The sequence below is a fragment of the Gossypium arboreum genome, chromosome 11 (assembly GCF_025698485.1).
Source record: "Gossypium arboreum isolate Shixiya-1 chromosome 11, ASM2569848v2, whole genome shotgun sequence".
Taxonomy (NCBI): Eukaryota; Viridiplantae; Streptophyta; class Magnoliopsida; order Malvales; family Malvaceae; genus Gossypium; species Gossypium arboreum.
The window spans coordinates 129,094,900-129,107,657 of NC_069080.1; the positions used below are offsets into that span (position 1 = coordinate 129,094,900).

The 12,758-nt window shown below is 33.6% G+C and overlaps 1 protein-coding gene across 1 annotated transcript in view; it reads right to left on the minus strand.

Annotated features, from left to right (window-relative positions):
- LOC108472195 (probable leucine-rich repeat receptor-like protein kinase At5g63930) overlaps window positions 1–12,758 on the minus strand; it is a 48,429-nt gene that overhangs the window by 6,307 nt on the left and 29,364 nt on the right. Inside the window, exon 5 of the mRNA XM_053021009.1 lies at window positions 7,687–7,758. Within this exon, the coding sequence (XP_052876969.1) occupies window positions 7,687–7,758 (72 nt within the window). The remainder of the gene's footprint in view (window positions 1–7,686; window positions 7,759–12,758) is intronic.

Here is a 12,758-nt window from a genome sequence, read left to right on the forward strand (position 1 = left end):
AACTACGGGTATCTGTTTACTCTTGCGAAAGCCCCAGTGAGTTGAAGTCTACCTTACGATCTCATGAGCTGTGTCTACTATAGAGGCGAATATATGGCGATTCTGAAAGTCATTAAGGAGGCTACTTGGCTTAATGGATTGTTGAAAGACTTGGGAGTTGATCAAAGTCACATTAGTCTATATTGTGACAGTCAGAGCGCTATTCATTTAGCGAAAAATCAAGTCTATCATTCAAGAACCAAGCATATCGACGTAAGATATCACTTTGTGCGGGAAGTCTTTGAAAAAGGAAAAATTCTACTTCAGAAGATTCCGACAGCAGATAATCCCGCAGATATGATGACCAAGGTCAATCAAGTTTAATCATTGTTTGAACTTGATTAACATCCTGAGAATTTGAGCACCTTCAGGTGTATGGCGCTCGAGAGCGCATTTGTAGGCACTACAAAAGATAGCTTTATCGAATTTGGGGAGTTGAAGGAAGTGTGTGAAGATGTGATTATCCTAATCAAATCTTCAAGGTGGAGATTGTTAACATTAATGGAAGACAATTAATAATGGTTACCATTAACATTAATGGGAGACAATCAAAAATGACAACCACCAACTTTGGAAAAGTGGCATGGGATAATTTTTTTTTGGTCCTTGAGATAATGGGCTATTTATAGTTTGGTCCTTGAACCTCAACTATAAATAGGCCTTCTCATTTCTCATTTCATCATCCCAACCAATCTTTCTCTCTTAGTTTTCTCTCTTCTCCCATTTGAGAATTCTTAAGGAATTCTATTTGTTTGTAATATTTTGAAGATAGTAAAGTTATCATCTGGTGTTAGTGCCCGAGGACGTAGGTATAATTCTTGAACCTCGTTAAAACTCTTGTGTTCTTTTTGTCCTATTTTTCTTTCAATATTTGAGGGTATAATAGTAGTATTTAATTGTGCTATTAAATTACGTTAGAAGGAATATTCTGACTAAGGAAAGACTTGGTATTTAAGAGATCCTTGTGATCCACCTCTCTTCCCTGGGAATTGAACTTTGTGTGATTTTTTAGTACAATAATTTACACGCTTCCGACCCTATTAGAACAACATTTTGAATATTCCTCATTTATTTGTTGTTCGCATTATGGGTTTTTATTTTCAAAATTTTTTTGTGGGATTTTTTTTTAATCTTTGATTGAAGAAGAAATATGGTGGATTTTTTTATATTTATAATGTGGTAGGAAAATGAAAATATAGGAAAGAAACAAAGAGTTGGGAGAAGAAATTAGGGTTTTTTTAAAAAGTAATTTTTAAATTATTTGCTGATATGATATATAAGATAAAATAGTGTCACGTCAGTATTTAATTATCAGTGGACCGTTATGTCGTTGGTTAATATTGATTGTTAGTCAATTAATGGCCATGTCAGTGTTAACATTAGTGGCAGCTTGTTGACAATGCATGGCAGCCATCAATTTTGACTAAAATGTCAAAATAAGCGGTGCAAGTTTAGCACCGTAAATGACTTTGAAAAATTGGCATGGGATAATTTCTTTTTTGGTCTTTGAGATAATGGGCTATTTATTGTTTGGTCCTTGAACCTTAACTATAAATAAGCCTTCTCATTTCTCATTTCAAATTATCCCAACTATTCTTTCTCACTTAGTTTTCTCTCTTCTCCCATTTGAGAATTCTTAAGGAATTCTATTTGTTTGTAATATTTTGAAAATAGTGAAGTTATCATCTGGTGTTAGTGCCCGAAGACGTAGGTATAATTTACCGAACCTCGTTAAAACTCTTGTGTTCTTTCTTGTCCTATTTTTCTTTCAATATTTGAGGGTATAATAGTAGTATTTAATTGTGCTATTAAATTACGAAAGAAGGGATATTCTGACTAAGGAAAGACTTGGTACTTAAGAGATCCATGTGATCTACCTCTCTTTCCTGGGAATTGAACTTTGTGTGATTGTTTAGTACAATAATTTACACGCTTCCAACCCTATTGGAACAACAAGTGGTATCAAGAGCCGAAGGTTAATCGTAGTATGCTCTGTGGTTGCAGTTTAAACTGATCTTCCACATCAGAAAAGATTTCCTTAGGTATATTGAAAGATTATGGAGACAACAGACGGTTTAGGAGCTTCAACATTGTCCATGTGGACAAGACCAACAATTGCAAATGCAAGATTGGCCGTGGAGATCTTTGATAGCACGAGCCATTTTGGTTTGTGGCAAAGTGAGGTTCTAGATGCCTTTTTTCAACAGGGTCTAGACATTGCCATTGATGAAAAGAAGCCAGATGATGTATAGGAGAAAGATTGGAAGGCGATCAATCGGTTGGCATGTGGCACAATTCGATCATGCCTTTCTCGAGAGCAGAGGTATGCTTTTTCAAAGGAGACTTCTGCGAATAAGTTGTGGGTGGCACTTGAAGAAAATTTTTTGAAGAAAAACAGTCAGAATAAGCTCCACTTGAAGAAAAGACTGTTTCGTTTCACTTACGTTCCAGGTACCATAATGAATGATCACATCACTAAATTTAATTAGTTAGTCACTGATTTGCTAAATATGGATGAGACATTCAAAGATGAAGATTTGGCTTTGATGCTGTTGGGGTCACTTCCTGAGGAGTTTGAGTTCCTAAAAACTACTCTACTTCACGGGAAGAGTGATATATCTCTGAGCGAAGTCTGTGCGGCTTTATACAGTTATGAACAAAAAAAGAAGGACAAACAGAAAAACTCAATTAGAGACATAGAAGCTTTAGTAGTCCGTGGTCGTTCATACACTCGGAGAAAAACTCAGAAGGGGAGATCAAAGTCAAAGTCCAGACTTGGAAAAGATGGATGTGCCTTTTGTCATGAGAAAGGCCACTGGAAGAAAAATTGTCCAAAGCTGAAGAATAAGGGAAAAGCTGTTGTAGATGCTTGTGTTGCAAAGCATGATACCAGTGACTCTAAACTATCACTGGTTGCATCATCATCATCGTTCCATTCAGAAGAGTGGATATTGGATTCGGGTTGTACCTATCATATGTCCCCTAACTGGGAGTGGTTCTTTGATTTAGTAGAACTAAATAGAGGAGTTGTTTATATGGGCAATGACAATGCCTGTAAAACTGTTGGGATAGGTTCAATCCAATTAAAGAATCAAGATGGATCAAACAGAGTTCTGACTGATGTTCGGTACGTGCCCAGTTTGAAGAAAAATCTCATCTCATTGGGAGCCTTAGAATCCAAAGGTTCAGTTGTTACTATGAGAGATGGGGCTTTGAAAGTGACATCTGGTGCACTGGTGATATTGAAGGGCATCAGAAAAAATAACTTGTATTACTACCAAGGTAGTACAGTTATTGGAGCAGTAGCTGCAGCTTCCGATAATAAAGAATTGGACTTAATGTAGTTGTGGCATATGAAGTTGGGACATGCCAGTGAAAAATCCTTGCAAATTTTGGCAAAGCAAGGATTGTTGAAAGGTGCAAAGGCTTGCAAATTAAAATTTTGCGAGCATTGTGTTCTGGGAAAGCAAAAGAGAGTGAAGTTCGGCACTGCTATCCATAATACAAAAGGTATTTTGGAATATGTTCACTCAGATGTATGGGGGCCTTCCAAAACACCTTCATTGGGAGGAAAACACTACTTTGTTACTTTTGTTGATGACTTTTCCAGAAGAGTTTGGGTGTATACCATGAGAACTAAGGATGAAGTGCTTGGAGTGTTTCTTAAATGGAAAACTATGATCGAAAACCAGTCTGGCAAGAAAATCAAGCGGCTTAGGACGGACAATGGAGGGGGATATAAAAATGATTCGTTCTTCGATGTGTGCCAAGAGTATGGTATTGTTCAACACTTCACAGTTAGGGATACACCACAGCAGAATGGAGTGGCAGAGCATATGAATCGAACATTGCTGGAGAAAGTTCGATGTATGTTGTCTAATGCTAGGTTGGGCAAGTAATTTTGGGCTGAGGCTGTGACATACGCTGGCCATCTTGTTAATCATTTGCCATCATCTGCATTAGAAAGAAAAACTCTTATGAAGGTATGGTCTGGAAAATCGGCTACATATTATGATTCCTTACATGCGTTTGGATCCACTGTATATTACCATGTGAAGGAGTCAAAATTAGATCCGAGGGCAAAGAAAGCTCTCTTTATGGGTATCACCTTTGGAGTAAAAGGATTTCGTCTTTGGTGCTTAGACACAAAGAAAATGATTTGTAGCAGAGATGTTACCTTTGATGAATCTTCCACATTGAAAAAGGTAGCAGATAAAGATATTCAGACAAGAAATACTCCACAATAGGTGGAGTGTACTCCAAAACAGGTGGAGTTCGAGTAGGTGAGGATTTGCCTAGTTAATAAGTCTAATTCTCCAGCCATAATGGAGGAATTAGAGGATGAAGAGGTTCTGACCCAATAACCGTTGAGTACACCAGAACCAGTTGCAGTTGCAAGGCCACGGAGAGAAATTCGCAGACCTGCTTGATTTACTGATATGGTAGCCTACGCCCTTCCCGTTGTTGATGATGATATTCCTGTCACTTATCAAGAAGCAATGCAAAGCTTAGAAAGTGACAAATGGAAAAGTGCCATGGATGAAGAAATGCAGTCTCTCCGGAAAAACAATACTTGGAAATTGGCACAATTACCGAAAGGTAAAAGGGCAATCGGATGCAAGTGGGTATTTGCAAAGAAAGATGAATCTCTTAACAAGAAAGATGTTCGCTACAAGGCAAGATTGGTAGCTAAAAGCTACGCTCAGAAGGAGAGAATTGACTATAATGATGTATTTTCCCCTGTTGTAAAGCATTATTCCATTAGAATTTTGTTGGCCTTGGTAGCACAATTGAATTTGGAGCTAGCTCAACTTGATGTAAAGACAGCTTTCTTGTATGGTGAGTTAGAAGAGGAGATCTATATGATTCAACCCGAAGGATACAAAGATACTGGTGGTAGAAGTTGGGTTTGTAAGCTGAACAAATCGCTATATGGATTGAAGCAATCCCCAAGGTAGTGGTACAAGCGGTTTGATAGTTTATGAGAAGGCAGAAGTACACAAGAAGCAAATATGACAATTGTGTGTATTTGCAGAAGCTGCATGACAGATCTTTCATTTATCTTCTCTTGTATGTTGATGATATGTCAATCGCTTCGAAGTGCCAAAAAGAGATAGATAAGCTGAAGGCTCAGTTAAATCAAGAGTTCGAGATGAAAGATCTAGGTGAGGTCAAGAAGATTCTCGGCATGGAGATAAGTAGAGATAGACAGAGAGGCAAGCTTTGTTTGAATCAGAAGTAATATCTGAAAAAGGTATTACAATGTTTTGGTGTAAATGAAAACACAAAACATGTAAGTACTCCACTTACTTCTCATTGGAAACTTAATGCTCAATTATCTCCGAAGACTGAAGAAGAAAGAGAATATATGGCAAAAGTCCCATATGCTAATGCAGTTGGGAGTTTGATGTATGCAATGGTGTGTACGCGGCCTGACATTTCACAAGCTGTTGGAGTTGTGAGCAGGTATATGCATGATCCTGGAAAAGGACATTGGCAAGCTGTGAAATGGATTCTACGGTATCTTCGAAAAACCGTAGACGTTGGTTTAGTTTTTGAGTAGGATGAAGCACTTGGTCAGTTTGTAGTTGGATATGTTGATTCCGACTTTGCTGGTGATTTAGATAAACGTCATTCAACTACGGGGTATCTGTTTACTCTTGCTAAAGCCCCAGTGAGTTAGAAGTCTACCTTATAGTCTACAGAAGCTATTTCTACTACAAAGGCAGAATATATGACAGTTACAGAAGCTGTTAAGGAGGCTATTTGGCTTAATGGATTGTTGGAAGACTTGGGAGTTGTTCAAAGTCACATTAGTCTATATTGTGACAGTCAGAGCGCTATTCATTTAGCGAAAAATCAAGTCTATCATTCAAAAACCAAGCATATCGATGTAAGATATCACTTTATGCGAGAAGTCTTTGAAAATGAAAAAACTCTACTTTAGAAGATTCCGACAGCAGATAATCCCGCAGATATGATGACCAAGGTGGTAACAACAATCAAGTTCAATCATTGTTTGAACTTGATTAACATCCTGAGAATTTGAGCACCTTCAGGTGTATGGCGCTCGTGAGGGCATTTGAAGGCACTACAAAAGATAGCTTTATTAGATTTGGGGAGTTGAAGGAAGTGTGTGAAGATGTGATTATCCTAATCAAATCTTCAAGGTGGAGATTGTTAACATTAATGGCAGCTTGTTGACAATGCATGGCAGCCATCAATTTTGACTAAAATGTCAAAATAAGAGGTGCAAGTTTAGCACCGTAAATGACTTTGAAAAATTGGCATGAGATAATTTTTTTTGGTCCTTGAGATAATGGGCTATTTATTGTTTGGTCCTTGAACCTTAACTATAAATAGGCCTTCTCATTTCTCATTTCAAATTATCCCAACTGTTCTTTCTCACTTAGTTTTCTCTCTTCTCCCATTTGAGAATTCTTAAGGAATTCTATTTGTTTGTAATATTTTGGAGATAGTGAAGTTATCATCTGGTGTTAGTGCCCGAGGACGTAGGTATAATTTACCGAACCTCGTTAAAACTCTTGTGTTCTTTCTTGTCTTATTTTTCTTTCAATATTTGAGGGTATAATAGTAGTATTTAATTGTGCTATTAAATTACAAAAGAAGGGATATTCTGACTAAGGAAAGACTTGGTACTTAAGAGATCATTGTGATCCACCTCTCTTTCCTGGGAATTGAACTTTGTGTGATTTTTTAGTACAATAATTTACACGCTTCCAACCCTATTGGAACAACAGTCAGCATGTCCATTAAAAATAGATCAATTTAACCCTCCAAAAAAAGGTTAGATGTTAAAATGTTCAAAAAAAATTATAAAAGACCAAAATGACCAAACAACTAAATGTTAGAGGTTATTTTTAGCATTATGCCTAAAAAAATAAAAACTTAAAAATATAAAATAAACTACAACAATATAAGAAGAAGTTTTAATGTCATTAGCTTGGTTATTTTTCAAGAATATTAATAAAGCAGGGCATTTGATTTTGCTTATATGAAAAGTTCTATATGATGGAGAAATGCATAGGGAAGCCATATTTGTGATTTCGAAAAGGCATAGTCCTTGCAAAATGATTATTATCTATGTTTTTTATCGTGTTAGAATTTAATAGTTGAGTGTTATTTGTAATAGGAAATAAATTATTTGAAAGAGATTAATAATATTAAGGTGTCTAATAATGAAAATATTAAATTAAAACTTTAATAAAGATATTATATATTTTAATATTTAATACAATTAAATATTTTAATTCAAAATGATATTTTAATCAATTTTGGAGTTTGAGCCTTGTATATTATAGGTTGAATTAGCAATACATTTTTAAAAGTTTGTAACACATAATTTAAATAGAACTGACATAATTGTTGCATCTAAATTTTTCATTAATTATATTTGTGACAAATATGCATATTAAACAGATAGACGATGAAATGATTGAGTAATTTATTTTATAACATATTGTACTTTTAGATGCATAATAATGAATTTAAAACTTTAATCAATTAAAAGTAAACTACTACTAAATTACTTTTCAAGGTAAACTTAAGGTGATATTTATTTTAATTACTTAAAAAGATTTCATAAAATTAATTAAAAAGAAGAAGAAAAGAAAGATGAAATTATACCTGTTAATTTATTGTTTGCAAGAAGAAATGTTTGGAGAAAAGTCAAGTTTCCAATAACGGAAGGAATTTCACCTGAAAAATATACTTAAATTAGTCAAAACTTACAAATATTTTCTATAAAACCCTTAATCTATTTGTTGAGGCACTTTAGCGTATTTTTATTTATCTAATTTTAAACATACAAGTTTAGTTTAGTTTTATAGTTCTTCTGACAACTACAAATGATTTTAATTATAATGATGAAACTCAAATTTATAACTCAAAAGATAATGAAAATTAAATGATATAAAATAATTCAGGTCTAAAATTTTTGTTCAAATATCAGACACATATTCATGTTTGGACTTGGAGCGGAACAACTGATATCATTTTCTTGATAAAATTTTTATTTTTATTTATCTAGGAAGTAATGATTTGCTATAGTCAAACAACTGATACTATTGCGTATAATATGTTTCCTAGACAAAATTCCTCTATATAGTTAACTAATCTCCCAAACACTAGAATGTTGGTTGGTGAAAGAATCATTCAGATTAATTTCAACACTTATCAATCTAATTCTAACAGATTCCTTAAATATGCTAATAAATTCTTGTTCAGTTTTATGCTTCTCTCTAAACTGCTTGTTATTTCTCACTCGCTACAAATGATAAAAAAAACACATGCAAACGTAATATAATAATGATAAGCACCGTATTGATACAATTTTTGCTAAAGAATTAGCAAGCACATATAATATATATGTATGTATGTATATCTGTACATAACATATTTTTGAAAACTTTACATGGTTCCATGTAGACACCACATGACATTCAACAAATTGTCAAATCTTAGAAAATATGGACCAAGGAAAAAATAAGAAAAATAATTTTAATTGATGTTGAAAAAATATCTATAGTTTCATTTAATGAAGACATAGTTTTATAATTATAGAGAAGTCTGCTACATATCATTTTGAGTCTCCGGTATTGATCCTTCTGAATGGATGAGAATTTTTGAGTCTATTAGTATTGAACTGGGGACATTGCCAGTTAGATACCTTGAGGTGCCATTGGTTGCGAAGAATTTGAATGGATCTGATTGTAAGGGGCTAGTGGAGAAAATCACAAGAAGGATTAATCGTTGGACTGTTAAAAGTCTTTCTTCTGCTAGCAGACTTCAACTTTTGCAATCAGTTATCTTTAGTATTCAAAATTTCTGGTGTAGGGGTTACTAAAAGAGTTGCACAGTTGTGCAGTTCTTTTCTTTGGAAAGGTTCTGCAGGTTCAGCAAGGGGAGCAAAAGTGAGTTGGGGATGGACAGTGGCGGAGCCAAGGGTGGTAGGCAGGGTCTGTACCTCTAAAATGGAAAATTTTCTATTTAGGCCTTTTATAATTTATAAAATTTTAAATTAGTAATGGTAAAATTACACTTTACCCCCTAAAATAATAAAAAATTAATTTAATCCTTTAAAAATTATAAAGATATAGTCTATTAAATTGGTGAAATTATATTTTTACTATCGAAAAATATACAACTTAATTCCACCCCTCTAAAAAAAAAAGTTTGTGGCTCCGCCACTAGGAATGGATATGTCATCCCAAGGCTGAAGGAGGGCTTGGAGTTAAAAATCAGTTCTTTGAAACAAAGTTTGTATGATGCAAAATTTATATATAGTTTGGATGAAAGAAGTGTCACTTTGGGTTGCTTGGGTTAATCTTTACATTCTTAAGGGACATAGTGCATTGCAAGTCCAAGCTTAACCAAGTCATAGTTGGGCATGGAAAAACTTACTCAAGCTCCAAAGTCTTGTTCCTTTGATTGGGGGATTTCATGTTTATAAAAAAAAAAAAAAAAGAAGTGCTATGAACTTGTAAGGCATAAACAATGCAAAGTCCCTTAGCATAAGATTGTTTGTGGTAATCTTCCTATTCCTAGGCATTCCTTCATTGCTTGGTTAGCTATTCTAGTTAACTCCTTTTTTATGTTGTGTAATGATGAGGAAATGGAATCTAAGAAGCATATCTTTATGCGCTGCTCCTTTTTAAAAGAGTTGAGGGGAAAAAATTTGTAGGCATGTGAGATGCATAGGGTGCCAGGCTCTTGGCACGAAGAACTTGAATGTGGGAACACATGAAACTTTGCATTCCACCACTATCCAACTTGTGTAATAGGCCAATTTTGGCCTGGGCCCAAATAAATAATAATCGAATAAATAAAACCAAATGATGCAATCAGTTGAAAACAAGTTAAAGAGAGTCAAATTGAAAAACAATCATTAAATTGGGGCCAAATCAAAAAGATGGAGAAAGCCAAGGAGTTATAAAATTTTGTTGACTTGGTAAAATGCCAAAAATAGGAAGATATTATTTTATTTTTATTTTATTTTAATTTATTAAATTAGTTAGGCTATTTTTAGTAAACCCCATATATATAAATAGGGGTATTTTGTTCTTTGAAAAGGAGGACTTTTGGTATTCCTACTTCAATTTGGAATTGGATTATTCTCTTTTTTTCTATTTCTATTGGAATTGAATTATTTTCTTTTCTCTTTCAATTTGGCATGGGAATTTTGTCCATTTCATTTCAATTTCTTTATTTTTTCTAAATTCGTCCAATTGCTTTTAGCCATTCTGTTTTTTTATTATTTTGCAATTAAGTTTTTATTATTTTTAATTTTGGCCCTAAAATTTGTATTGACTGCATTTGGTCCTCCTTGAAGCTGTGCGTTTTGGAGGGTAGGGATTATTTCCCTTTTGGTCCCTCCTTGTTATTCGCACATGCAAATTGGTCCATTTCCTTTTATTTATTTTTTATTTTCCCCAAAATTTTGCTTTAAGGTTCGATTTAATCTTTTTTATTTTTACTATTTTATTATCAAATTAACTAATTTAATATATTATTGCTATTATTATTATGTTTCTATTTATATTTATTTTGTTATTCTAATACTATTATTATTTATCTATTTATATTTCTACTATTATTATATTTCTATTTATATTTATATACTAATATTATTTTCATTATTTTTTTCCTATATATGTTTTTTACTCTTGTTATTAACATTTTATTTATTTATTTATATCGTGTTGTTATTTATTTCTTTATGTCCTCTTATATGATTTTAAAACTTTTATTATTATTATTACTATTATTATATTTCTATGTATTATATTTCTATTTATATTTATGTATTAATATCATTATTTTTTATTTTTATATATTATTATTACCATTATATTTTTTATTATTATTACTATTATTTTATTATCCATCCTATTTTTAAACTGTTTCATTCAATATTTTGTTGTACATGTGTTTACTTTCCCACTCCCGATTTAAATTAAATTTTCATTCGAATTTTCTTTGCTATTCCATTTTTTATTTCTATATTATTTTATTTATTATTTTTGTTTGGATTTTTCAAGTAAAGGCAATATTCGGTACTTGGAAATTGAAGAAATTGTGCCCTAACGTACTGGGTTTCGATTTTCTGTTTGACCAAATAATCAAAAATGTTTTTAAAATTTCGTCTGTGTTTTCTTCAATTAAAAAACAAGGCAATATTTCGTGTTTAAAAATTTGAGAAATCCTGCCCTAACGTGCTGGGTCTCGATTTACCTTTTGACCAAATAACCTAATATCCTTTTAAAATTTTAATGCATGAGTTTTGGAAATCATGAGATGATCTTGGTATCGAAGGTTTGGAATGTCATATCCTAAAGTGCTGGATATGATATTTTATTCCTTCAGAACAAGAGAATCTTAATATCCAATTCGAGTTATCCAAACATTTTTTAAAGGGATTGTATTTTAAAATCTTCTCAAATTTTCGACATTAGGACATTAATTAATCAATAAGGTACCAATTTTGGGTGTTTCGAGGATGCTAATTGTTCCTCGTACGTAACTGACTCCCGAACCCATTTTCTTAAATTTCGTAGGCCAAAATTAATATTTTAACAAAAATGTTTTGTAAGGTGATCTGATCACACCTAAACAAACAGGATTGGTGGCGACTCCATAGTTCGTTTTAAAGTCGATCCCTATTTTTCAAAAATAAAAATGGTTTCGATAGCTTGGCTACTCCACTGGGGACAATAAAAGAGTCAAGCCATAAAATTGATTATTTTCTATCCTTTTATCGAAAATCAAAAATTTGATTTGAAAAATCATGGTTCTTTTGTCGCATTCGTTTTGTGTTATATCATATGTTTGTTGTGGTTTGAGTCTCGTAGGATATTCCTGCATCATATTGCATGACCGTCGTGGTTACCCTTTTAAGTGGGAGTGAGAAACTATTTCCTTCGTGAGGTTTTCACCTCCGTGCAGGATAGTGGATCGCTTTCGGGATACATCAGTACCTATGTTTTCGTGAGGTTTTCACCTCCGTGTAGCCATAGGGAAATGTATTCCCCTGAACTGAACTCGGTCAATATAAGCCTATAATGGGTGAGGATCGAGGAATCTGCTGGTTTAGGTACCCTTTCTTTAGAATCGAACCACATATAGTGAGCTATAAGGGCCTGCCCTAGGTAGAGCTACACCGAACCATTTGTGGTTATCCGAGTAGGGGCTTTATTATTTTTTGCTTACTTTGAATTCTAGTTTTGTATAGTGACTTGTTTTGGTCGTTTTAATTGTGATTGCATTGCATTTTCATCATAGAAAAGAGGTGTTGATTCACGTTCAATTGCTAAATAAAGATCTTGACATGGAAAATAGATTTCTTGATAAAGTGGATTATAATACGGCCGCCTGAATATGGTCCAAGTAAACACAACGAGAGAAAGCTGATAGTTCGTGGAGGAATACAAGACTTTGTTTCATTGGCCAGGGGTTCAAGCCGAAAAAGATTATTCGAGAGCCGTAAACTTCCTTAAGGAAGCTAACAAGCATCGTGGGGATAAGTAAGCAATGGGCCGCGACCCAGATCAAGCAAAAAAGAGCTAGTGGAGGCATCTATTGAAAGTTTACAAGATTTGTCATTAAGAAAGGGATCGATGTCTTCGCTTGGAATATGAGGGCAATGCCGCATTTGTAATCCATTTTACGTAAAGAAATTTGTTTTCTAGAAAAGCTCTTCT